Genomic DNA, 25,821 nt, shown 5'->3' on the forward strand with positions numbered 1-25,821 from the left:
GGCGAGGACACGGGCGGGTCCCAAGGCTGTGTGCCTCCCAACTCCCCTCCCCCACGCCCCCCCCCTACACACGCAGACGCACACTGCAGCGGAGCGGGGCGGGGTGTCCGCGGGGCAGGAAGCGCCAGGGTGGTCCAGCCTGCCCCTCCCCGCAGCCAGCGCGTCCACCCTGGGGAGGGCCCCAGCACCGCTGTGTACCGCGCCACGGTGTATGTGGGGACGGGACGCGGGGCCACGGCGGGGAAGGACTGTCCAGCTCTAGCTGGGCGGGGGGGCTGGTCGTGCCCCACGCCGTCTGACCTCCTGGGGGAGGACGAGCTCCGAGGTGGGTGGCAGGTAGGGGCTCGCAGCCTGGGCGGCTCCGCCCACCCCCTCTGACCCCAGGCCCACGCTGAGCCCACGCAGCGCTGTGTCCGCGCTCCCGTCCAATTTTCCAGGGGCCTCAAAGGCGCCTCGGGGCAGGAAAGGAAGGCCCGGGGGGATGCACTGGGTGTGCCAGCCCCGCAGGCCGGGGTCGGGAAGTGCAGAGCTGGACCCGGGCCCAGGCTGGGGCGCCATGTCGGCGACAGCTGACGTGCTGTTGCGGGCAGGGCCGGCCTCGCCCCAGGAGCCAGGCCGGCCGAGGCCCTGCCGCCACCCCCATCCCCGGTTCCAGGACCTGCGGCATCCAGCACCTGGAGCGCGCAGGCGGCAACCTGTCCCTGCTGACGTCTTTCTACTTCTGCATCGTCACCTTCTCCACCGTGGGCTACGGAGACGTGACGCCCAAGATCTGGCCGTCCCAGCTGCTGGTGGCCATCATGATCTGTGTGGCCCTCGTGGTGCTGCCGCTGCAGGTGTGAGCCCTGCCCGGCGGGGCCGAGAGGGGCAGGGAGGGGTGCCAGTCCTGGGAGGGGCCGCAAGGCCGAGACCCCGACAGGGGCACGCGGGGCCTGCCGGGGCCTGCCGGGGCCTCCTGGGGACCTGTGGCTAGTGAGGCCCGCAGCCGTCAGGACAGTGGGGGGGGGTGCTCAGACGGCTCCCCCGGGTCCCGTGCGGAGTGTGGAGCACGGGGGCTGCCAGGGTGTCCCGCGGGCTGGGCATCAGGAGTCGTTAGCCGGTGCAGCGGCAGCAGCTGTCAGGACCCCGTGGGGCACAGCTGCTTCCCCGTCGCCTGTCAGCAAGGCCAATCTGCCGGCTGAGCCACCCGTGTTTAGATACGACGGGTAGAGGCCTGGAGAGGGGGCCGGTGGCTGCAGGCGCCCCCAGCCCTCCAGAGGGCAGGAGAAGGCCCAGGGGAGGGATCAGGATGGATTGGGGGAAGCCAGACCCCACGGGGGACACTCAGGATTTGGAGGGACGGGGCAGGGGAGGTGCCTAACTGTGGCTGCAGCTGGGGCCAGTCCACCCCCGGGGTCCTCTGCTGACCCTGAGCTCAACTCCCCACCCCCGCCCTGCAGCTCGGAGCCCCCAGCCGACACCCCCCCTTCCCTGCTTTCCCCCTGGTCCGGAGCACAGCCCAACCCCTCCAGGAAGGCCAGCTGCATGCGAGGGACACCCGTGGGCCGAGAGCCCTAAACAGAGGTCTCACCCCCATCCCCGCGCTCGCCAGAACTTGCCTTCCTGGACCTGGTTCAGCAGTGGCCTCCTCCCTGGCCTCCACCTGAAGCCCCGTCCTCCCCCCATTCCCCCCCGCCCCCGGCAGAGCCCCCTCAGGCCACAGAGCACCTCAAGGTGGGCCGTCCACTTTCCCAGGGCCTTTTTAGAATCCATGTTCACATTTTATTATATTTTTATACAATCATGTTTTTCTAAATCGTATTTTTAATGTTTTAGATATCTAAATTTATATACGTCAATTATTTTTTGTTATAAGTTAAGTTGCATTTGTAGTTATATAGTTATGAACATCATTATTTGTTTTATGTTTTTAATTCTAATTAATCATATTTCTTTAAGTTTAAAATTATATTTTTACATTACTATCCGGAACTTTTTCAAGCATGGCAAGTCTGTCCCACTCAGGAGCTACATCAGGAGAGAGAGGGGACGATCTCCCCTCCCCGGGGCAGGTTGTGGGGCTGGGGGCTGTCACCCGTGTGTGTGCCCCCTGTGAGTGCATAGAGGGGTCGTGTGTGGTTTCAAGTAAACAGTGCCAGGTAAGCTGGCTCCCGCCCCCTGGCATCCCGGACGCCTCCGCAAGGCTGTGCCCTTGTCCCACGGCTGCGGAGCTTCTGTTCCTGCGGTGCTCTGGCCCCCACGCTCCTGGCGGGTGCAGGGGCCGCTCAGAGCTGGTGCTTACATCCCATCACCCAGGCCAGGCTGGTGCCCAAGCCCCAAGGAGAGGGAGGCCGCAGGGCCCGGCATTGGAGGCACACACCATCCTCCAGGGCTAGTGGATGGTCAGGACCCGCGAGACTGACTAATCTGTTGTCAGTGATGGAGAGGGACGGTCCCGGTTACTGTCCTTCGTTCTTTCTTTAACCACGTTCACCAGTTAGTGCCCTTAGAGACGGTGACAACGAAATGCCCACCTGTAAATGTTCCTTGCAGAGTAACAGTGACGACAGCTGACAGCATCCTCCCCGCTCAGGGCTGAGTTTCACACATCAGTGCTTCCTGCAGCTGCCGGAACAGAGCACCCCACAAATGGGGGGGTGGGGGCTTAAACAACAGAAATTTACTCTCTCACAGTCCAGAGCCAGAGTCTGAGACCGAGGTGTCAGCAGGGCTGGTCCTGGAGGCTTGAGGGGAGGCTCTGCTTCCGTGTCTCCAGCTTCTGGTGGTGCCATGGTCCTTGGCGTCCTGGGGCTTGTGGCTGCATCCCTCTCAGCTCTGCCTCCGTCTCCATGTGGCTTATTCCTGTACTTCTGTGTCCTCTCGTTACGGGACACCGGCCACTGGATGTAGGGCCCACCTTAATCCAGTCTGACCTCATCTTAACTCATTACATCCTCAAAGACCCTATTTCCAAATAAGGTCACGTTCGGAGGGCCACACCTGTGACGTGGGAGGCTTGAATCCAGGTGTCTGCCGTCGGAGCCCCAGTCCTGCACAGGCCTCAGGGATCACCCTGGGGTCTCCGGCCCCTCCCACTAGGGCCCAGTCCTGTGCTTCCAGGCCACAGGGCCTTGTCACTGGAACCCAGTAGGTGCTCAATAAATTCAATGAGATGATCTCCCCTTAGCAAGATACAGCACGTCACCCAGAGCAGGTGAGAACCAGAGGGTGTGGCTGCTGCCATTCATTTTAAATTGTGTGGAAAAAAAATGAACGACCTCGGTGTTTTCACGGGGTCTGGCTGTCACCCAGAGACGGGAAGTCAGACAGTAGCGGCAGGCCCTGGGCAGGTCAGCACCCCGGTCAGCTCCGTGGAGCCTGGAGTCCCCTCACCGCCAGCCCATCTTTATGGATGTGTCACTGTCTTACTTACAAAGGGCTCTCAACACCCAAAGCTCACAGCCAGGAAGTGTGGGCCAGGGTGGACAGCACCCCCCAGACGGCAGCCTCGAATCACCCACACCCTTAACGTGGGCTCAGAACCATGGTACTCAAAGTTCTCCTTCCATGCCGGGCACCTGGGTCCCTCATTCTAGGCCTGAGACTTTTCCAAGACACGTTTCCAGGTTTCTCCAAAACGTGTCTCAGGTGCTGATGGAGACCCAAAGGGCTCAGTTACCTGGATGCTCGGAGTGTATACTTCGGCATCCACTAACGGTTGCTTGGCCTCCTGGGGCTGGGAGCCGGACCTGCCGCGTCTCTCACTACCCCCCACACTGGCGGGACCGTCCGCGCTGCCCCCACCTGGCCCCGTGAGTGACCTGTGCCAAGACTTTGCCCGTGGTCTTCCGAGACGTGGTCGGGATGCTGCTGTCGCAGCTCCCGGAGCCCCAGGCCTCCTGGAGCTCACACATTCTTACCTGCAGTTTGAGGAGCTCGTCTACCTGTGGATGGAGCGGCAGAAGTCGGGGGGCAACTACAGCCGCCACCGGGCCCAGACGGAGAAGCACGTGATCCTATGTGTCAGTTCCCTCAAGATCGACCTGCTCATGGACTTTCTGAATGAGTTCTACGCCCACCCCCGGCTGCAGGTGAGGCCCCGCCCACGGCCCCACCCCGCCCCAGTGCCCCCTGAGCTCCCCGGGCCTGGGTTTCCCTGCCTGTGCAGTGGAGCCCCGGCGGTCTCCCACGCTGTGGGGGCGGGTCTGTGGGGTCCTGCCTTTCCCTCCTGCCAGATACACCATCACAGAGAAGGCTGGGCCTCCTGAGAGGCGACTGGTGTGGAAACACTAGGAAGGAGGGTGGGCCGGAGCCGAGCGAGCCTGCCAGCAGGGCTGACGCCCTCCTACCTGCAGGACTACTACGTCGTCATCCTGTGCCCCACCGAGATGGACATCCAGGTTCGCAGGGTCCTGCAGATCCCCCTGTGGTCCCAGCGGGTCATCTACCTCCAGGGCTCCGCGCTCAAGGACCAGGACCTCATGCGGGCCAAGTGAGCGCCGGCCGGGGGTGAGGGTGCGGTACCGCGCCGGCCTGAGCGGCGGCCCTGAGCGCAGGCAGGCCAGGGAGGGGCACTCAGGCAGGCAGCAGCTCCCTCTCTGTGCCTGTCACCCACCCGGGCGGGCCAGGCCCCCCGCTGACCCCGGCAGAGCCGCCTGGGCGAGCCCACCAGCCTCCTCCCACCTGCCCGGCTGTTCATCTGGGGGCCTGGGGGCAGCTGCCACTCTGAGTCAGGTGGGAAGCTGAGGCTGTGGGCAGGTTTTCTTCTGAAGACGAGGTGACAGGGTGACTTGAGGTAAGGAGGCTGAGTTGTGAATGGAACTTTCCAGAATCTGCTGCGGCACACAGACACCCCGGAGGCTCCCCCATCACCCGTCAGGATTTTATTCCAGAGCCTGACGTAACCTTCGAGGTGAAATGTGGGTTGTGTGGAGGCCAAGGAAGCAGGAGGCCCGGCAGCCGGCGCCCCCCCCACGCCTACCTTCTGAGCCTCGGGCCCCACAGGCTCGCCCAGGAATCAAGGCCCCAGACAGGGACAAGTTGGGGTGCCAGGTGATGGGGTGGGAGCCGCTAGGCCCCCCAGCCCTGGGGCGTGGACAGTTTCTCAGCCACCCTTTGTGCAGCCAGGGGCTCTGGGGGCATGAGGGGAGCAGAACGGGTCATCCGCAGGCCTCGGGCAGCCTGTCTCGGGAGAGGACAGGCCAGCGGGCAGGGTCCAGCCTCTCTGCCACCAAGTGGGCCCTTCATTCCGTGCCCCAGCCCCACCCCGGGTTAGCGGGGGCCCATCCTCAGCCCATCCAGGGCTTCCCAGAGCGAGCTGGGGTCTCAACAAGGCCCAACTCTTCCCCTGACGGCCGAGACGGGAGCACCACGGACGGCCCTGGTGGTGCTCAGACCCGGTGTTTTGCAGGATGGACAACGGGGAGGCCTGCTTTATCCTCAGCAGCCGGAACGAGGTGGACCGCACCGCAGCGGTGAGTCCCCCCACTGCCGCCCACCACCTGCCCGCAGGCCGGGGGGGGGCGCCTGGGGGCAGAGCCCCTCCCCCAGGCTGCTGCTGCCCGTCAGCACCGACCGTGGCCTCCCTGCCTCAGGACCACCAGACCATTCTGCGCGCCTGGGCTGTGAAGGACTTTGCCCCCAACTGCCCTCTCTACGTCCAGATCCTCAAGCCCGAGAACAAGTTTCACGTCAAGTTTGCAGGTATGTTTGGCCTGGAGGGGGGCGCCTGTGTGCTCACGGGCGAGCGTGCGGGGTGTGGGATAGAGGCAGAGCCCATGCAGGTTCTGCACCTGGGCCTGGGGGCCAGGGCGGGCAGAAGCAGTGTCTGACGAGCACCTCTGTGGGCGTGCCCGAGCTGGGCGCCTGTGCCGACCCCTGGAGGGCACAGGCGAGCAGGCCTGTGCTGGACACCTGGGGGACCAATGAACAGCCCCGCCCCCAGCCCTGGAGCTCTCGGTCAAGCCCGGAGACAAGCACAGAAGAGCCGAGACAATGAACAGGCTCCCAGGGGCAGGGCACTGGATGGCGCTGAGCAGGGCGGGGAGGGGTTCTGGGGGGTGCTGGGCAAGGGGGCGTGTGCCGTGGGGCAGCAAGAGCCTGCGGTGGCCCTGGCGCTCCTGCCCGCAGAGCACGTGGTGTGTGAGGAGGAATGCAAGTACGCCATGCTGGCCCTGAGCTGCATCTGCCCGGCCACGCCCACCCTCATCACGCTGCTGGTGCACACGTCCCGCGGCCAGTGAGTGCTGCCCCAGGGCCGCGCAGCCAGCGAGACGGGGGTGGGGTGGGGTGGGGGGCTGCTGGGGGAGCGGGAGGCGTTGAGGAGACCTGTGATGGGAGGGGCCGAGGCCCGGGGAAACGACCGCTGTGGACCCAGCTGAGGAAGCAGTCGGTGCCTCGCTGAGCGAGGGGTCGCAGCTGGGGGGCGGCCTGGGGGCTGCTGGGAATTGCAGGCGGGGCCCGCCGTGGAGCAGAGGGCCGTAGCGGGGGCAGCAGGAGAGCCCTGGGATCTAGGCACAGTGACGGGGTCCGGCGGGGCTTGGTTTGTAAGAGAAGGCGCGTTTGGTGTTTGGCACCTGGGCTGGGGTCCCAGGCAGAGCCTGAGGTGAGGGGCTGCCCTGGGACAGAGGAGGGGCACCATCTTCTCTCTGGGAAAACCAGGCTGGGGTGTGGGGGGCCCCGACGGGTGTCCTCGGCTCCCTGTGGGGCCTGGGCGGCCCTAGGGGAGGGACCAGGCAGGGGAAGAGGACGTGGCCCGGGGTTCCTGGGAGGACCCACAGGCCGCAGAGGGCAGTCTTGACTCTGAAACATTTTGACACCCCTAAAAATCAGACCATTGTGTTTACAGCTTTTTAAAACTGGCCAAGGACCCATCAGGCCACCTAGGTCTAGTCTCAGCCAGACGGGGAGGGGCTGGGGTCAGGGGTCACGCTGGCTTCCACCCACACCGGCAGAAGCCACATTTGGGGGGCACCATAGCCCAGCTGGGTGGGGGCGGCCGTGGGGGTGACACCCTCCCCACGCCCCAGGGAAGGCCAGGACTCACCGGAGCAGTGGCAGCGCATGTACGGACGCTGCTCGGGCAACGAGGTCTACCACATCCGCATGGGGGACAGCAAGTTCTTCCGCGAGTACGAGGGCAAGAGCTTCACCTACGCTGCCTTCCACGCGCACAAGAAGTACGTCCCCCGACCCGGTCCAGGCCAGGGTGAGAGGAGTGCGGGGCGGGGTCCGGAGGCTGAAATGGGCGTGGCCCGTGCCCGCTGCAGGGTGGACCAGCGGGGCCTCAGGGTCAGACGTCACGCCCACTCAGCCCTGAGACCCGCACGGGGCCTCTCCCTCTCCCTCTCTCCTCTGCCCTCCCCCTCGAGGCTGCCCTCGGTGGGTCTTTGCGTCGAGTGGGAAGGCATCCCGACACCCGTGAGCGGAGGGCTGCACCGTCAGCCCCCAAGGAGCCCAGGAGGGGCAGCTTTGGGCCCCATCGAGCCCCCGCCCTGTCCGCTCAGGTACGGCGTGTGTCTCATCGGCCTGAAGCGGGAGGAGAGTAAGAGTATCCTGCTGAACCCGGGGCCCCGGCACATCCTGGCCGCCTCCGACACCTGCTTCTACATCAACATCACCAAGGAGGAGAACTCGGCCTTCATCTTCAAGCAGGAGGAAAAGCAGAAGAAGAAGGGCTTCGCGGGGCAGGGGCTGTACGAGGGGTCGTCCCGCCTGCCCGTGCACAGCATCATCGCCTCCATGGGTGAGGCCGAGTCCAGCTCCCGGCGGGGCGGGAGGGGTGGGCGGGGGACCCACCCAGGAGACCCAGGTGCTCAAGCCCGCAGCGTAACCCTGGGCAAGTCCCGCCTCTCTGGCCTCAGTTTGCACATCTGTCCCGTGGGGGCATCCTGCCTTCCTGTGGGGACCTGTGTCGGCATCGATGTCCAAGTGCCCGCCCGGGTGAGACCGCCCTGCGTCAAGGGTCACTGGGAGCCTCTGTCCACCTCCACTCCGGGAACCCCTGTCCCCGGGACAGACAGGGGAGGGACTTCCAGCCAAGTTCAGCCACTCTGTTCCAGGGACAGTGGCCATGGACCTCCAGAACACGGAGTGCCAGCCAGCACAGAGCGGCGGAGGCAGTGGGGGCAGCAAGCTGGCACTCCCCACGGAGAACGGCTCGGGCAGCCGGCGGCCCAGCATCGCGCCCGTGCTGGAGGTGGCTGACAGCTCGACCCTGCTGCCCTGCGACCTGCTGAGTGACCAGTCGGAGGACGAGATGACGCCGTCGGACGAGGAGGGGCTGTCTGTGGTGGAGTGAGTGCCGCCGGGGCTGGAGGGGGAACAGGAGCCTTCCACGGGAGAGGGGAGGGGCAGCATGTGAGTGCCCGGCACCCAGGAAGAGGTGGGCCAGCGGCGCCGGTCCTGGGTCTGCCCCACGCTCTGAACAAGGCTTCCAAACAGCTTCCCCAGAGACCTTGTTTGGCAAGTGGAATCTTCTGGGGACCCAGCTCGTGGACAGGAAGGCCAGGCAGTGCCCACCCTCACCCCTCGTCCTCCCCTATCACAACCTGGGCGGCCAGGCCTCAGTGCCACGGCCCGCTTGGCAGGGTGGCTACCCTCTGAGCGTGGTCTGCAGAGGTCACAGACAGGGGAGCCCGGGGTGAGGTGCCTTCCGGGCGTGGAGGCCACTGGCCCATCCTGAGCCATCATGCTGCCCTGGGTTTGGGCCCAGGTCTTCCTCTGAGATTATGAGACAGAAGAGACCCCATTGTGTCCCCAGGTCTTGGCCACTTGGCCTCGTCTGGGACAGGCGGTGCCTGACCCCAGGGCCACGGCCAGCGCTTCCCAGCCGGGCTGTCACTGCAGCCCTCTCGGCTCCTGCCTTTGCCCCGTGGTGGAGTAAACATGCTTTAAACACAGGCTGCCGGGGACCAGCTCTGAGATCGAGGGGCCTGGCAGGGCTCCTGCACACCTGGGGCAGGTGGCGGGCTGGCCTCGGACGCCACGTCCCTTAAGCCAACCGGAGGTGGAGCGGGAGGCCAGCCCCTCTCCAGGCGGCCTGGGGGGACAACCACGGCAGGGTAACCACCGCGTGTGTGTGCGCGGGGTGCTGTGGGGACGGCGGGGGGAGTACAGCCTGTGGGGCGACCAGCCTGGCCCAGGGGAGACAGTGGAGCGGGGACCACGGGCCAGCGTCTGCCCCTGCGTTGGGGTGCTGGGGGCACCAGGGGGTGATGGGCCGTCAGAGCCCCTTAAGGTTCTTTCGTGGCCTGTGTAAGCTCGTGTGTGTGTGCGCGTGTACGTGCGCGCGTTGCATGCAATCTTACCTGGCCCAGTCAGGTCTGCAGGGGTCTGGCACCCCACCCCCATGTGGCAGCCTAGGGCCCGAGGGCCAGGCTGAGGCTCCTGTCTCTCCCCCCAGGTACGTGAAGGGCTACCCCCCCAACTCGCCCTACATTGGCAGCTCCCCTACCCTGTGCCACCTCCTGCCCGTGAAAGCCCCCTTCTGCTGCCTGCGGCTGGACAAGGTAGGTCACGGCAAAGTTGGGGAAGTGGCAAGGATGCGCCGAGGACGTCCTGGACCCTGTCTGCCCTCCCCGACATCTGTGTCTGTTGTAGAGGCGTGTTCTCTCCCTCCTGTATCCACGTGCGCTTGCTGAAGCGAGGGTGCCCCTCTCATAACCACCGTCCACTCACCACAACCGGCCTGGCCTGCAGCCCACACTCCACTGGCCCTGGTTGTCCCAGGAGCCCTCGCTGCCCTTCCCGGCCAGAGCCACAGCTTGTCTCCCTCCATCTGGACGCTCCCTGCCCCTTCCCCTCCCCAGGGTCTCTGGGTCTCCGTGTTTTGGGTTTGGTGGAGCATCCCTGGCGGGGGGGCGGGGCGGGGCGGGGTGGGCGGTGACTCGGCCCATGCGCTGGGGGCTGGACCCCCCAGAGGTGCCACGTCCTCCTGGAGGCCTCCCCGTGATGCTGCCTTAGAGCACGTGGTACGGGTGCCTCGCGCACCCAGTCTCTCTGCTGGAGGAGCTACTGTTTCGCCTTTGCAGTTAGGACGTCATTTGTGGGGAGACACATAGGGACCAGGTACATAAGCCGGCCTTGACTGAGCTCCCCCGACGCATTTCCGCCACAGCCGATGGTTTGCTGATTCCACTTCCTTCTGTGTTTATGTCAGCTTTTCACTGGGAGAAAGTGTTTCCCCTTTCTTAGCCATTTGTGTACGTCAGTGTGGCCTCACTTTTTCACTCAGAGGGTAAACCAGTTGGTCATTACTGCTACATCGGCATTCCATGTGGATCATGCTGGTTTTGACACGTGGACTTTTGCTGGTGGGCCCTCAGGCTGGCCTCCCGGTCCTTCCAACATGTCCCCTCATCTTTGAACACGTCCATGCCTTTGAACCCACGGTGCCCCCACCCCCACCCCCCGCATCTTGTTTTTGCCTTGCTCCGGTCCTGGAACCAACTGCTCCTCCAAGAAACCTGATTCCTTTCAGTGGAAACCACGTTTAGAAATAAGGTCTGGGCACTTGGTGTGCTCACTGGTGCTTTGTATCTGAGTCTCTCCACGCAGAGAGCTAGAAAGTGTGTGTACACACGAGCACACACGACCAAATGTGTACACCTGTGCATGCATGACCAAATGTGTATGCACGCGACCAAATGTGTACACGCATGCACACACGACAACGTGTACACACAGACCAAATGTGTGCACACATAACAATGCGTACACACATGACCAAACGTGTGCACACATGCACACACGTGTGTGCGCATACGACCAGATGTGTGCACACACAACTCATCTGTCCGTATCTGCACCTGCTAAGACCGTGTGCTCGCACAGATACCTCCCTTCCCTCCCGGACGCGACCTCTCCCACGGTGGCCCCAGCGCACACTCTGTGCGGCGGGCTGGTGGCCTGCAGCCCCGTGAGGCCAGGTGGCTGGCGACCAGGTGCCATTTGGCCGAGGACCCCAGCACGGCACGCTCTCTCCCTCCCCGGTGGTTGATCGCGGCGTCTCCCCCGCAGGGCTGCAAGCACAACAGCTACGAGGATGCCAAGGCCTACGGCTTCAAGAACAGGCTGATCATCGTGTCGGCGGAGACGGCGGGCAACGGGCTGTACAACTTCATCGTGCCGCTCCGCGCCTACTACCGGCCCCGCAGAGAGCTCAACCCCATCGTGCTGCTGCTGGACAACAGGTAGAGGGGCACTTCGGGAGGCAGGGGAGCAGCCCCGGCCCTCGGCACTGCTCCGTCGTCCTCCCGCAGGGCTTCTCCCAGCCCCACTGGGTCCCCACGACCATGAGCCCCCAGGGGCCGACCTCCAGCACTGCTACCCCCAGACGCCGGGGTCCAGCCTCGGCTGTCCTGGCCCCTGGGGCCTCGGTTTCCCCGCGGGTATGATACAGAGCAGCCCCATTGGCCTCTAAAGGCCCCCCTGGTCCCACACGCTGCGGTCCTGGGGCCCCTGCTCGCCCAGGTCAGGGCTGGGCTGGCCATGGGGGCTGGCGGCAGGGCAGGGTGGGTGCCTCCAGGACCTGCTGTGCCCACAGGCCTGACCACCACTTCCTGGAGGCCATCTGCTGCTTCCCCATGGTCTACTACATGGAGGGCTCCGTGGACAAGTAAGACGCCGCTCCGCAGGAGGGCCCCCGCCCTCTCCCCTCCTCCCCGGGCGGCCAGGGCGGAGTGGGAGGGAGCAGGACACACCCCAGGCCGTCTCCCCGCAGCCTGGACAGCCTGCTGCAGTGCGGCATCATCTACGCCGACAACCTGGTGGTGGTGGACAAGGAGAGCACCATGAGTGCCAAGGAGGACTACATGGCCGACGCAAAGACCATTGTCAACGTGCAGACCATGTTCCGGTGCGGTGCGCGGCCCGCCCTGAGCCTCTGCCCACATCCGTGACCGGGACCCGCCCTGAGCCCCCCGCCCACGTCCGTGTCCACGGACCCGCCCTGAGCCCCCGCCCACGTCCGTGTCCACGGACCCGCCCTGAGCCCCCGCCCACGTCCGTGACCGCGACCCGCCCTGAGCCCCCGCCCACGTCCGTGACCGCGACCCGCCCCCGCCCAGGCTCTTTCCCAGCCTCAGCATCACCACGGAGCTCACCCACCCGTCCAACATGAGGTTCATGCAGTTCCGCGCCAAGGACAGCTACTCTCTGGCTCTTTCCAGGCTGGAGAAGGTGAGTGGCCCCGCCCGACCTGCCGAGCTGAGGGCTTCAGCCCCTGCGCCACAACCTGGAGGGAGTGGGCGACTGGGGCCACGGGAGGCCTGGGTGCCTGCCCTCCTCCGGCCAGGGGGCTCAGAGACCTGGGCTCAGCCCCAGCGTGAGGCTCTTGAGTGTGCAGCCCAGAGAACTCAGGGTCATCGGCCAGGAGTGGACATTGTCCCCCTAAGGCCGGGCCTGGCCCGGCCTTGTGTGAGGCAGAGGTTGCCCATCATGCCAGAAATTACTAGCCCAGGTGACACCGGCCCCGACACCGCGCCCAAACCTGAACCGTGTCCGTTCTGTCAACTGCCCAGCAGGGACGTGCTCGTCCCGGTACAGTCGGGGTGGGGGATAAGGGGGCGCAACTTGCCTCAGGTCACACAGCAGTGCGGTGGGACAGCTGAAGTCAGCTGTCTGTTTCTCGGGCTCCAGGAAGGGCATCAGCTGGGCTCAGGTGTGGAGCCCAGGGACACGGGTGGCGGCGGGCCTGGTGGTGCTGCCCTGGCACGTTTGTGGGCCCCAGGCCGCTGCCCGGGTCAGTGCAGCACTACCCTCCACCAAGGGGCAGGGCCGTGCTCAGGCTGCCTTGGGTGAAACCAGGAAGCAGGTGGGCTGCCACGGAGGAGACCCTGGCCGCTGCGGTCGGGGAGCAGTGACCATTCCCTGGGAGCCTGGGCTGAGGTCCTCGTCAGGGGACGGCTTGCACTTGCGTGGCTGACCCTGTGTCACACCGGGGAGGACCCCCGAACGGCCGCTCCCCCAGGCCAGGCCTGGCCACCGACAGCAGACAGAGGGACAGCATGGGAGCTCTGAACCCGGACAGACAACGGAAGTGAGTTCCCGTGGTGGCCCTGGAGCTCCTTGGATGGCAGCTGGGGGCCTCAGTCAGCGGCCCGGGAGCTCGGGCCGTCCTGCTCTTGGAGGAGGCTTGGCCTGCACCCCACACGATGGCCCACTGGACCCCCCTAAATGCCCCCTTGCAGTGCCCCATGAGCTGAGCCTGCCTCCGCTCAAGGCTGAGCCGTGGGCTTTGGAAGTCGGCCTCAGCAGCCCCAGCCAGACTGTATCCAGGCGCTCGGGCCAGTCTGATCCAAGTACGGGCAGGGGTGACCAGCACAGAACTGGGGTCAAGGCTGACACCCTGGTGCTGGCCCTCACTTGCCGCCTTCCCTCGAGCAAACCCAGTTCCCCACAGGCCTTGCACCCCGGACCTGTTCCGGAGGTGGGCGTGAAGTCCGTCAGCAAACACGCAGCAAACGTCCTCCCACTCCCCTTTCCTTGCACGGCAGACATCTCAAATCCACCTCCCAGCCCCTCCCTCTGTGGCAGGCATCACCACTTGATAGCACCTTCCCTTGCAGGATCGTCTCCAGGGGCAGGGGCGGGCGGCCCACTCCCCACCCCGTGGGTGCACGGTGGGGAGCCCAGTCCTGTGATTTGTGATCTGGAGAGAAGTCAGGAAGTGAGCACGTGTGACCGTGGGCGGCTGCAGCCTTGGGCGCTTGCTGGCTGAGGTCCACGTGGGGCCGAGGATGGGGCGGGGGGGCGGGCAGAGCCACGTGATGCCACCCAGTCTCTGGAGACGGAGCTGGCGCGCCCACCCCGCGCAGAGAGGATTCCACGGAGGATGGGGAGGGAAGATGGGATCGCGCTGTATGTACAACCTGCATGAGACAAGTCCTGTTTAATGAGTAGAAACTGAAGGAACACTGGAAATACTTCCGGCGTTCAGATCAACGTGCTTCCGAGAGGTCGCGCTGGCACTGGGGGGTGATTCAGGCGCAGAGGGCGGCATCCGTGTCTCCCTGGAGGTTGTTCTCAGGAAGATCTCCCAGAGTCGGGGTTCCCCACCGCATCCCAGGACGCAGGCTCCCAGTGGCGTCATCGTTCTAACAGTCTCAGCGCCTATGACAGTGACCTCGGCCAAGAGCCCGTTCAGACTGGCCCCTCTTCGGCAGTGCCCCGGATGCCCGTCCAGTCCTGCGCCTGCTTCCCTCTGGCCGCGTGGTTCTCAGGAGGGCTCGTCCCCGTGTGTTACCACGTTTCGCTGTCGCGTGCGACCTCGGAGCTCGGGCTAAAGCCTCTGGACCCTCCGCGGCCGCTACAGAGTGGACAGCGTGAAACCAGGGCCCTCGTTCAGAAAGCAGGAAAGTCCTGTGAAGCCACTAAAACGTCAGGCCTCTTCCTCCTCGGTCTCCCGACCCGTCCTGGTTCTCTTCTTCTCAAACCATTCGTTGTTCTGAGTGAAGGGAAACTGACAACTTTAACGATTTCGGGAATCTCTCCGTTTGTCCTCATAATGTGCGACCTGGGCTCTGAATGACACCGTGGGACGCAGCCTGGAGTCACCACGCCACGCGGCCCTGGTTCTGCGGCTCTTATGTGATAGCGCACTGTTTCCCTCCTGGATGCCCGCGTGCCGTCCAGCACGCCCTTGGGCTCCCTGCTGGTGGGGAGGGACAGAGGCGAGGCCTCCTTCCCCGGGCGTCTGTCTGCCCCGCCGTCCAACCTTGCAGCAAGGAGGCTGGCTGCCGAGGCAAAGTGCAGCCTCAGTGAGAAGGGCCACGAGAGGGCTCTTCGTGGTCTACGTGGCCCACTTTCTGTCTGTCTGAAGCGTGTTCTGGTCCAGCAGGAAGGACAGTCTCCCGGGCTCAAAGTCACCTCTCAGCCATAGGCCGACCTGCTGCGGCGGGGACAACGCCCCCAAGAAGCCCCTGCCCTAGCCCCGGAACCAGCACAGGGTGGAGAAGACGATTCCATGAAGAATCCTGAGATGGAGGGGGCCCTGGTTCACCCAGGGCCCACACGCCATCACCAGGGGTCTTGCAAGAGGGAGGCTGGAGGTCAGCATGGAGGTGGAGGAAGGGCCAGAGGCCAGGGACATGGTCAGCCTCTGGAAACGGCGAGAGGGAGAGGAAAAGGTCGTCCTCTGGGGCCGCCGGCTGGAGCACGGCACCGTGACGCCTGATTCCAGCCCCTGAAGTCTGTTCGGACTTGGAACGTCCAAAACCGACAGAGTAAACGCGTGTGGTTTTGAGCTTTGGGGTTTGTGGTCATCTGTTCCGTGGCCACGGGAGCCGCACACAGTGGGTCTAAGGGACCCGCGTGGAGCCTCGCGACGCCGTGCACGCAGCACAGGCAGACACGTCTGTCTCTGCTCACGCGCGTGCCCTGCCGTCCTGTCAGTTTCGCTCATGGACTCGTGCTCCGGGGTGAAGTTACCGTAAGGGTTAGGGTTCCGCGATGGCAACGGCAGGGCGTTAAACCAAGTCCAGGCTCCCGTTTCTTCCCAGCAGAGCCCCGAACCCTTACCCCCGCCTCTGGCCCCCCGTGTGTCTGGGGGGACGCGTAGCTGGGTGCTCGGCCGTCTGCTGTGTGTGTTCACACGCTCACCCTGCACACGTGCACACACCCCGTGCACGCGGAGGCCCCTGGGCTGCCTGCCCTGCGTGGCCGCGGCCATGGCCACGGGCACCAGCCAGCCTGAGCCCCTCGTCCTGCAGAGGGAGCGGGAGAACGGCTCCAACCTGGCCTTCATGTTCCGCCTGCCCTTCGCCGCCGGCCGCGTCTTCAGCATCAGCATGTTGGACACGCTGCTGTATCAGGTCAGCAGGGGCGGGGCGGCGCCCGGCATCCGGCTCCAGCCCTGAGCCACGCGCCCCTCGCTGAGCATCCAGCCCTGGGTCCCCAGGAGGCCGGCCAGGGCTGGGAGGCTCTGGGCCCCATCCCCGCCGGGGAGCAGCAGGGGTTCACCCGAGTGTCCCCCGTCCTTTCCTCCCAGGAGAGCGCTGCCCTGGGGTTGGCTCCCGGCAGCCTCTGGGTTTCTGATCCCTTTTGACCTAGTGCACTCGGCCTAGTGAGCGACCACAGCCAGGAAAGGCCGCCCAGCTCTGTCTGCTGGGCGCACCGCACGGGAGGCTGTGGGCGCCCGGCGCGCGTGTCCAGGGGACGTGGAGGCAGATCTGCCCGCACTGCCTGGCCTCACTGCGGTCTCTCCTCTCCAGTCCTTCGTGAAGGACTACATGATCCCCATCACCAGGCTGCTCCTGGGGTTGGACACCACGCCGGGCTCGGGCTACCTCTGTGCCGTAAGTGCCTGGGCAGGGCGGGCGGGCCCTGCTGGGGAGGGTCCTCCTGCCCGAGGCCGGCCCAGCCCAGGCTCCCGCGTTCCAGATGAAGGTCACAGAGGACGACCTGTGGATCCGCACCTATGGCCGCCTCTTCCAGAAGCTGTGCTCATCCAGCGCCGAGATCCCCATCGGCATCTACAGGACCGAGTGCCACGTCTTCTCCTCCTCGGAGGTGCGGGGAGGGGGAGGAGAAGGGATCCCTGAGGCGGCCCCGTTTCTCTGTGACTCAGGCCGCCCCATTTCCAGTTTGGGGATCTGGGCCTTTGCTGTCAGGCCCTTTTGGGGTCAGGCCCACATACCTCCATACGTGGACATCCCCTGGGTGGCTGTGACCCCCCCATGGGGGAGGGGCGGCTCGAGAGCACTGTGGGGCCCCTGTGCCGCCCGCTGGAACTGCAGAGGGTGGCCTGCCCACGGGTCCTGAGTCCACGAGGGCTCAGGCAGCCTTGCGGGTCAGGGCAGGAGCCCCACAGGTACCCAGGCTGCCCTGGTTTCCTTTGCAGCCTCACAACCTCAGGGCCCAGGTGAGTGGTCCCTTCAGGCCCACAGGGGTTCACTTAACATGCACGAGTCCTGCCTGGCAGGGGCGCAGGGCCCTGGGCTCTGGGTGACAGGTCAGGGAGCGAGGCCCCAGGATGCGCCAGCCAAGGTGCAGCTCAGAGAGGGCTCCTGGCATCACCCCAGCCCCCATACAGATGGGCAAACTGAGGCCCAGGACGGGAAGCCCAGGGTCCCCCAGCCCCCATGACATCTGCCTTTCGTGCCACGGCCCCCGTCCTGGCAGGTACCCCTTCCTCCCCACTGTCCATCCCGACCTCCACACCCCCAGAGCCCCACACCCCGACTGAGCCACGCAAGGCCCTGGCACTTCCCAGCCTACCATGTGCCCCACTCCCGCTCTCTCCTGCCCCCCAAGATGAGGAAACTGAGTCGCACAGAGGAGGTGCCCCCCACCCCCCGCCCCATGGCAAAGTCGGGACATGCAGGGCCCAGAGAGGTTGAGGGAGGTGCCGCCTCTCACCAGCAAATCAGAGACAGACCTAGAGCCAGCAGCTGGGACGGCTGAGTGGTTTGGGGCTGTGGCCCGGCACCCTCTGCCCAGCTGCAGAGGAAGGCACTGGCGTCCCTGGGCTGAGGTGCCCCCAGGGACTGTGACTGTCCTCCTCCCTGTCACCCCAGCTTCTCCGTGGGTCACTCCATCCTCTGCCCGGCACCCCTCCCAACCCGTCCCAGCCCCTCCCCTGTCCCCTATCCCCCTCCCCGTGCCCGGGTCCCCCTCCTCTCCTGGGCCCTCACCCCTCCTCCCCGGCCAGTCCCAGGTCTCGGTGAGCGTGGAGCACCACGAGGAAACCCGGGAGGCGCAGGGGCCCTGGGGCTCACGGGCAGGCACGGGTGGCGGCGGGCACACGGTGGGCGGCGGCTCGGCGGAGCGCCCGCTCCTGCGGCGCAAGAGCCTGCCGTGGGCACGGAGGCTGAGCCGCAAGGGCGCCCGGCACACGGGGAAGGCGGCGGCCGAGGAGATCAGCCAGCAGCGGCTCCGCCTGCACCAGCGGTCCGAGCGGCAGGAGCTCTCCGAGCTGGTCAAGAACCGCATGAAGCATCTGGGGCTGCCCACCACTGGCTACGGTAAGGCCGCAGGGCCGTCTGCCCGTCTGCCTTCCCGGCCCGCGCTCTGCCCACCGGGGCACCCGCCCCGCGGCCCGTCAGAGCTCCCCGTGTGGAGCTTCCGCGTAAGGAAGGGCTCACCCCTCCACTCTACGGTCTCAGTTTCCCCATCTGTAAAATAAAGGCCCAGGCCGGCTGAGCCTAACAGGCAGCTCTCCTGCAGGAGGCAGCTGGGGGTGGGGAGGGCTGGGTCGGGCTCCCCGAAAGCCAAGGGCACAGGCCTCGGTCGGGGACAGACCGGCCACCTGCAGCCGGTCCTGCTGGGGTCAGAAACACAGAGGCCCGCTGCGTACTGTGAGAACAAGAACAGGGTGTGGCAGGGAGACCCCAGAGCCCCCGGCCACCCCTCCCCTTGCCCTCCCAGCAGCTGGAGCTCGGGGTTACGGGGGCAGATCTGGGGGCCGCCGGTCGAACGGCCAAGCACCAAAACACTCTTCCCGGGCCACGGGGGCCCCACCGTTGCTCCTAGCGCACGGCCACCCCCTCCCTGCGACTTCAGGGCGACACCGCCAGGGCGGTTGTCATCGGCAGATTTTCTCCATAGCTTGTTTTGGGGAGAAGTTTGTGACGTGACCGTGAACAGGCCTGGGGTGCCCTGGCTGGGCCAGAGGAGAGAAGCCCGTCCCCTCCCCTCACTCCAGAGTTGCTGCCTCCGTTGATGGGGCCGAAAGGGGCCCAAGCCCCCCACCGCCGCCCGGCCTGGTGAAGGCTCTGGACTCCGCTGGGTTCCGTCTCGGGGACTCTGCCCACTTCCCAGGCCTGGCTCTGTCCCCAGGCGCCCACCTCCTGGCTCAGGGGCCCCTAAGTCCCCTCCAAGTGGGATGAGGCAGCTCGGGCTTCACCCAGGAGCTGCCCAAGGGTCTGGCTGTCTGCGGGCCCCGAGGTGGACGGCCGCCCATGAGAGCTGCCCAGCCCCTCCCGGCCACACCCCAGCCTCACGATTTACCTCTGTCCCCTCTCAGTGCTGTCACCCCCCTTCCGGGTGGCACACTGACTGCCGAGGCTCCGAGTGGGGTGTCCCGTGTTCACGGCCTCGCGTCGCGCACTGGCAGAGACTCCAGCTCAGCTGAGCCCCAGAGCGGGCGCCCCTGGGTGGGCACTCAGTGCTCCCCTGGGCCTCCTCGCCCCCCACACCCCCACCAGAGCCTGGCAGATGAGGGACCGACTTCTGTTCAGGGACAGACGGGCCTCCCGCCTTGCAGCCGCCCCCTGCCCCCCTCCCCGCTGCACTGCCGCCTCTTCTGCGCTGTTTGCTCACCTGTCTCTCTCTGTTTCTGTCTGTCCCTCTTCCTGTGTGTTCCGTAGAGGATGTAGCAAATTTAACAGCCAGTGATGTCATGAATCGGGTAAACCTGGGATATTTGCAAGGTAATTCTGCTCCGGTGGCTGGAGTCTGGCAGAGGGGCAGGCCAACCCTTCACCGACGGTCCACCTGGTGGCCGCCCGCCCCGGCCAGGCAGGCAGACAGGACAAGACACGAGGGAGGGTCCCTGCAGTCAGGGGCCCACGAGCTCCCAGGCCGCCCCACCGCGGGGACCTTAACTTTCCTCCTTCATTTGCTGACTTCGGTACTGACCCTAGTACCCCAGCCCTTCTGCCCCAACTGTTGTCTGAGATAAGCCCTGCTCTGAGCACGGAGGTGGCCATCGGCCTGCAGCCAGCCCCTGGGAGCCCACCCAGCTCTCGGGAAGCACCCAGATGGAGGGCCCCAGGCCAGGGTGCCCGTGGCCCTGTGGGCTGGTGCCTGGGGCCTTGGGATCTGCTGCGCCCTGAGCCTTCGGAGGGCCACCCAAGCCCGGGGGACGGCTGACCACCGCGCCCCCGCTGGGGCTTCAGGAGGGGGTTCTCTGTCTCATCCAGAGGCTCAGGTGCTGCGTGGGCCCCCTGTGTCTTCCAGGAAGACACTCCACAGCCCCCAGACGTGCCCCCAGACCCCAAAAGAGGTCAGAGCAGAGTCCAGGCCTCCCTGCCGGGACCCCTTCACTCCCTGGGGGCCCCTCACGATCCGGGGAGGCTCAGAGCCAGCACGCCCCGGCCCTCTGGGGTTAGGGGTGACCCCAGCGCTGACAGGCCTCCTGAGCCCAGGTAGGTGTTAGCTCAGGTGGGACTGGACGGCCAGGGGCAGACCCAGGCCCAGGAGCGAGAAGCTCCGGGGTTCACGGCGGGGGAGCTGCTGGGGGTCGGCCCAGCTGGGCCTGAGCAGGCAAAGCCCTGGCATCTCCGGGGTCCGTGTGCTTTTCCTCACCCCGCACCCCACGACCGCATTCACGGCAGAGCCCCCAGGCCAGCCCAAGTCCAAGCCTGGGGCTGCCGTGAACGGGGTGGCTGCGTCGCCCCCTCCCTGCGCCCAGCTGCACCCCTGCTCCCTGCCAAGGCTCCCGGGCAGGGGTGGCCACACCCACAGGCTCCCCGGGTGGTGTGTCCTGAGCCCCCCACCGACGTGTGGACACCGAGAGGTGCCTAAGCCAGGATGTAAAACCAGAGGAGAGGCTGATCCTGGGGGGCTGCAGGGCAGTCAGTCTCCCGGGGAGGGCACCGCCATGAGGACCCAGCAGCGGTATGCATCTCGGGGGAAGGTGCTACAGTTGCCCCCAGTGCACGGAGGAGAGTGGGGCTGTGGTCAGGGTGGGGCGCCAGAGGAGCACGTGGACGCCCAGGGCCGGGCCGGGCGTCTGGTCTGCGGGCTGAAGGAGGAGGGCCCGCACAGAGGCTTGCGGTGCCCGGTAGCGGGTGCGGGGGGGAGTGCAGCAGCACAGCCCTTGGTCACTGGCCAGGAGTGCCATCACCAGCCCCCGGCCGCACCCCGGGCCCTCACCAGAGCACAGCAGGCACGGCGCGGCCGCCCCGTCCCACGGAAGTCGGGGTCTGGGCCTCGCAACAGAGCACACCCAGCCCTGGGCGCCACAGCCGGGCCCCTGTAAGCACGGAGCTGGGCCTGCTTCGGGCCGGGAATGCCCGTGATCCATGCCCCCCGGGGGAGAAGCAGGGTCTAGGCCGGAGGGGAGGGCCCAGCGAGGCAGGCGTGGCTCCCCCTCTCCCCGGCCACACAGAGGGGCCCGGCCCAGCACCGGCCTCTCGGTTTCCTTGTTCTGACCGTGCGCCTGTCCCCGTGGAGCCGTCCTGGCTGTGGTCAGGGGTGCGGGATCCCTGAGAGCCTTCGGGAGCCTCCCCGCCCCCACCTGCGCCACCCGCTGCCCCCACTGCCCGGCTCCGTGCTGCCCACCCTGGAGGCACGCAGCCTCCAGCGTGAGTCAACCTGGCTCGTGACCCCGCGCGGGGGTCAGGCCGTCCCCTTCCCGGGCGTGGACGTGAGGTTGGCACCAGCTGATGCCGTCAGGGTCTGCACATGTCCGTCAGCTCCCGGGTCCCAGCCTGTGCCCCGACCTGTCCCCAGGAAGCACGCCGTCCGCCTGCCGCCGTGCGGGTCCCGAATGTACCGCCAGATGCGGCCCTGAACCCATCAGTTCAGAGGCGCGAGCTGCAGCCCCCCCGCCCCCGGCCAGCCAGCGGGCAACTGCCCTGGCTTCGCAGAGGATCCTGCCCCCCAGTGGACCGGCTGGCGCCGAGAGAAGGGAACGGGAGGGGCTGGGGGCAGAGGCCACCCAGGGCCTGATCCCCCTGGAGGGCCGGTCCTGGGTCAGGGGGCGCCTTTAGGCATCACCAAATGGGGAAACTGAGGCCGCCAGCCGTTCGTGAGCTTGGGGTCACTGCCAGACAGCGGCCAGCCCTGTCCCTGTATCTGGCCGGAGAGGCACCTGTGAGGTGACCAGGGTTTCTCCAGAATCCACAGCCACCCCGTGGGCTGGACCCCAGGCTGTCTCTGTGACGGGCAGCTCGGACCCCGTGTGTGCCCAAGGGCCCCTCTGGGAGACTGAGCCGGGCGGACTCCGGGCTGGTGCCACGGGAGCAGGTCTTGGGAAGGAAAGGACAAGTCTGAAGCGGAGGGTTGAGGAGGGGTCAGGGGTGGCCTGTATGGGGTGGGGATGCAGGGCACTGGGGGGCGGGGGAGGGAGGGAGTCTGAGGGCTGCACTAGGTGTCAGTGCGGGTGTGTAGGTGTGTGCACACGTGTCGGTGTGCACAGGTGTGCTCGATGTTCAGGGTCAGCACACCCTAAGATGTTGATGACTCAGCTGAGCGAGCCATCGAGAGACCGTGGGGGCCAGTGCCTGCTGCCCTCGCGGCCGCCCCCATGCCCGTGCAGCGCGGGTGCCGAGGCCAGTGTCGGTCAGGGAGGACCGGCCCTGCTGGGTTCGCCAGGACAAGGGCTCAGGCAGAACGGCTGAAAGGCCGGGAGGATTCTGCAGCTGGACCAGGGCTGCCAGCTCCTCGGGGCCCCCCAGAGCGGAGGTGGAGGGGGGGGTGCTGAGTGGTGACTGCGCGCTGGGCCCTGTCTCCGCAGACGAGATGAACGACCAACAGAACACCCTCTCCTATGTGCTCATCAACCCTCCACCGGACACGCGGCTGGAGCCCAACGACATTGTGTAAGTACCGGGTCCCCGGACAAGTCTAGACACCTGCCTATCTGACGCGTGGGCGTCCAGCCCAGCCTCCCAGGCGCAGAGAGACATCAGGGACCTCCCGCCCTCCCCGCAGGTATCTCATCCGCTCAGACCCCCTGGCCCACGTGGCCAGCAGCTCCCGGAGCCGGAAGAGCAGCTGCAGCAACAAGCTGGCTTCCTGCAACCCCGAGACGCGGGACGAGACGCAGTTCTGAGTGCCGTGTGGAGCCCTCCGGGCCGACCTCGTCCTGCCAGGGTCCGTGGGCCGCGTGATGCATGAGCGCAGGGCCCCGACCCCCACCTGCCGCCCAGCCCAGAGCTGTTCCCGGGACTGGACCCGGTGACGGCCGAGGCTGCCCCGGGCACTACCAGACGCTGGTGGGAAGCCTTTTTAACCTGTTTTTACAAATCTATACAATCCCTGGCCCTTTGCACAAACGCACCGCAACTCGTGACCGGGTCTGGCCGCAGTGCAGAGACAGGAGCCAGGCTGGACTGCAGAGGCCCGGGCCGGGGGCTCGCACCGGAGCAGGAGAGCACACTGCAGCCCCTGAACTTGCCCGTTTCCACGGCCACGGCTGGTATTGATTCCTGGGCCTTGCCCACAGCTCTCAGCCAAGCCACGGGGCGGTGGGCCACCCTTGTCTGCCCTGTGGGTCCCCTGTGGTCTCACTTGTGAGGGTCTGGCCCAGAGTCGGGCCGCAAGGGTCTCCGGAACGGTGAGGCAGGCATGCGAAGGGAGCCTTTTCCAGAAGGAAATGAAAAGCAGGAGGGTCCGCAGCGCGGCCGAGGCCCTGGCAGGGGCGGGGCAGGGGGCTCTGGAGAGGTACCAGCAGCCTGGGCTCGGTAGGAGGGAGGCGGGGCTGCTGTGAGACCCCACAGCGGCCTTGGACTTTGGGGAAGAGAATCAGATGACGGCCTTTTCCTCTGGTTTTACGCTGAACTTTCGCAGCCGCGCCATCTGACCTCCTTTTAACACCAGACCTGAAGCACAATTCAGCCGCTGGGCTACTAGTAGGCCCAGGCCTCCGCGAGGGACATTTCTCCTTCTGAGGGAGGGACTCGGGGCACCACCGCGGTTCCTGTGTGACTCTTTCTGACAGGTTTTGCACGCTCAGTGCTGGGAACTTCTATTAAATGGATGCATCCTACAGACAAGAGGATTGCTTGTAAGGCCTCCCCTCCATGGCTTCAAGCTCTGGGCCTGGGTCTGCCCCAGCCGCCCAGTTTCAAGGGTTAGAGACACTTGCTCTGGTCTCCAACCCCCTGGTCCCCACAGGGAAGCCCCTACCCCAGGGAGATGCTGCTGGCCTGAGCATTCCCGAAAAGCAGGAAGCAACTCAGGTGGTGGCGGGGACGGGGTCCAGGAGGGCTCCCTGGCGAGCTGCCTGGCCCTGGAGCCCGGCCGTGCCCAGGAGGGATGTGTGCCCCTCGCCAGCACAAGGCAGCCGTGTTTGTCTTGGGGTGGGGCTCCCGCTCCTACAGAGAGTATTCCCAGAGGCTGGCAGAGGAGCCAACGCGGCCCCCCACCCGGTGGGGGGTGGGGGGGCGGGGCCACACGGCTGCTGGAGGAGCCTGCCCTGAGGGAGGGGCACACGTGCAGCTCCTCTCCCCCACGCTGGCCGCCTGGGGACACTCCCGCCCAGAGAGCGTCTACATGCCCAGGGGATGGTGCAGGCTGTGGGCAGTCGGGAAGGGGGCTGACCGGGCTTGGGAGACCCCAGGGCCCTTGATGGAGCAACAGGCCGCCAACATGGGCTAGGGTGGCCTCTGGGGCCAGGGCCCGTCCCAGCAGGGTCAGTGGCTCCTGGGGTCCTGCCAGCGAGCGTCCTCTCCTGCACCTGCCACCTCTCCTGGCACCCACGCTCCAACTCCCTGAGGGGAGGGGACCCTGCTTGGCCGCTGGACCGGGGGCTCCAACCAGGTGGGGCTGCAGCTCCTGGAATCCCACACGGGGAAGATGGCATCCGACAGGGATCCTCAGGAGTTGTCTGACTTGAGTCTGGGGTGCACAGGACAGGCGGTGAGAAGTGGGGTTCATCTCCAGACCGGGATGCACAGTCATACCCACTGCTAAGTGTAGACAGAGGGCCCAGCGGAGGCTGGAGACCTGCACCCGGGCGCCCTGACCGAGCGAGTAGAGGACATTTCTCAATGTTTTGCCGAGTTTTTCAAACATAACAAAATTAGAGGAAAACCTCTTTTATTTATTCCTATAGAAAGCTGGTCAGAACAATAACGCCAGCAACGTGCCGGCCATTCCGGCTTGTCAAGGGCGCAGGGCCTGGGAACACCGGCTTAAGGTGCCCGCTCGCCCCACCCCGGAGCCAAGCGTTCACAGGCAGACGTGCGGCAGGTGCAAGTGGGAGCCCAGACTCGGGGCGGCCGCCCAGAATCTCACAAAGAAGTGCGACTGGCAGCTGGGGGACGAGAAGATACGGAAGCACAGCAAATGCTTACTAAAGCCAGAGAAGGCAGAAAAGGAGAAAAAAAGGACGGCGGGCACAGCACAGTCCTTCACCCCAAGTCCACCCGCCAAAAGAGGAAGGAGGCCCCTCCTCGAGACGGCGCCGGCCCGCCCCGCGCCCCGGAGGCCGAACACGGATGCAGGACCACAAGGCGGGCACCCCACGACGCTCTTGGCCCTCATCTCGACCCCGGTCCACACCCAGTGGTCTCAGAGGTGCCTCTTTCTTTTGGGGGCAGCTGTGCGCCCTGATGAGTGGGTCTCTCAGAAGAGTCGCAGCATTTTCCTGTGAGATTGGCGAGCTATGGCTTCCTGCGTCCCAGGGTCCCCCGACGGGCGTGCAGGCTGGGGTCTGCCGTCCAGGACCTTAGTCCGCCCGCCCTGAAGGCAGCCCCGCCCACCTGGGGCTTGGGGGCCTCGGCTGGAGCCTCCAGGGGCAGAGGCTGGGGGAGCACCCCCGGCATTCCAGGCCCCCAGGGGCGGCCAGATGGCCAGAGCCACCTTTGTCCTCAGTGATATCCGCAGGAGCTTGGGGGCCTAGCACGGTGGTCTCGGGGAACTCAGGGATGCCTAGAGCAGGCCCTCCAGGCGGGGACTGTCAGAGACAGTCTGTTCCATGGCCCCGGTCACAGAGCGCAGAGCTGGGAATGACCATCAGGTCCTCCATGCCCCGGGCACCCTGCATGGGCACCTCCAGGTACCCTCAAGGGCCTGCCTGGGGGGCCGGGGGGTGGCCACATAGCACTGACCCGCACCCTCTGCAGCCCTTCTGCAGCCCCCAGCCTGGCACGTCACTGCTGGCTCCAAGAGGCCCGCTGGACCTGGAAGTGTGGTCCAGGCTTGGCTGCACCTTCCTCTCTCCAGGAAGAC

The 25,821-nt window shown here is 66.0% G+C and overlaps 1 protein-coding gene across 1 annotated transcript in view; it reads left to right on the plus strand.

The window, feature by feature from the left end:
- Positions 1 to 23,958, plus strand: part of KCNT1 (potassium sodium-activated channel subfamily T member 1) — a 68,602-nt gene extending 44,644 nt beyond the window's left edge. Inside the window, exons 11-32 of the mRNA XM_022578181.3 lie at positions 656 to 836; positions 3,906 to 4,070; positions 4,335 to 4,471; positions 5,390 to 5,453; positions 5,574 to 5,682; positions 6,109 to 6,217; positions 7,008 to 7,157; positions 7,485 to 7,723; positions 8,040 to 8,274; positions 9,383 to 9,488; positions 10,999 to 11,171; positions 11,525 to 11,596; positions 11,702 to 11,836; positions 12,048 to 12,159; positions 15,690 to 15,791; positions 16,191 to 16,274; positions 16,360 to 16,488; positions 16,820 to 16,840; positions 17,630 to 17,942; positions 19,287 to 19,349; positions 22,382 to 22,466; positions 22,579 to 23,958. Coding sequence (XP_022433889.2) covers positions 656 to 836; positions 3,906 to 4,070; positions 4,335 to 4,471; positions 5,390 to 5,453; positions 5,574 to 5,682; positions 6,109 to 6,217; positions 7,008 to 7,157; positions 7,485 to 7,723; positions 8,040 to 8,274; positions 9,383 to 9,488; positions 10,999 to 11,171; positions 11,525 to 11,596; positions 11,702 to 11,836; positions 12,048 to 12,159; positions 15,690 to 15,791; positions 16,191 to 16,274; positions 16,360 to 16,488; positions 16,820 to 16,840; positions 17,630 to 17,942; positions 19,287 to 19,349; positions 22,382 to 22,466; positions 22,579 to 22,699 — 2,905 coding nt within the window. The 3' untranslated portion in view covers positions 22,700 to 23,958. The remainder of the gene's footprint in view (positions 1 to 655; positions 837 to 3,905; positions 4,071 to 4,334; positions 4,472 to 5,389; positions 5,454 to 5,573; positions 5,683 to 6,108; positions 6,218 to 7,007; positions 7,158 to 7,484; positions 7,724 to 8,039; positions 8,275 to 9,382; positions 9,489 to 10,998; positions 11,172 to 11,524; positions 11,597 to 11,701; positions 11,837 to 12,047; positions 12,160 to 15,689; positions 15,792 to 16,190; positions 16,275 to 16,359; positions 16,489 to 16,819; positions 16,841 to 17,629; positions 17,943 to 19,286; positions 19,350 to 22,381; positions 22,467 to 22,578) is intronic.
- The last annotated feature ends 1,863 nt before the right edge of the window (positions 23,959 to 25,821 follow it).

This window comes from Delphinapterus leucas, chromosome 6 (genome assembly GCF_059928025.1).
Source record: "Delphinapterus leucas isolate spDelLeu-1000000601 "Yukka" chromosome 6, BTC_Dleu_Yukka2, whole genome shotgun sequence".
In the NCBI taxonomy this organism is placed as follows: domain Eukaryota; kingdom Metazoa; phylum Chordata; class Mammalia; order Artiodactyla; family Monodontidae; genus Delphinapterus; species Delphinapterus leucas.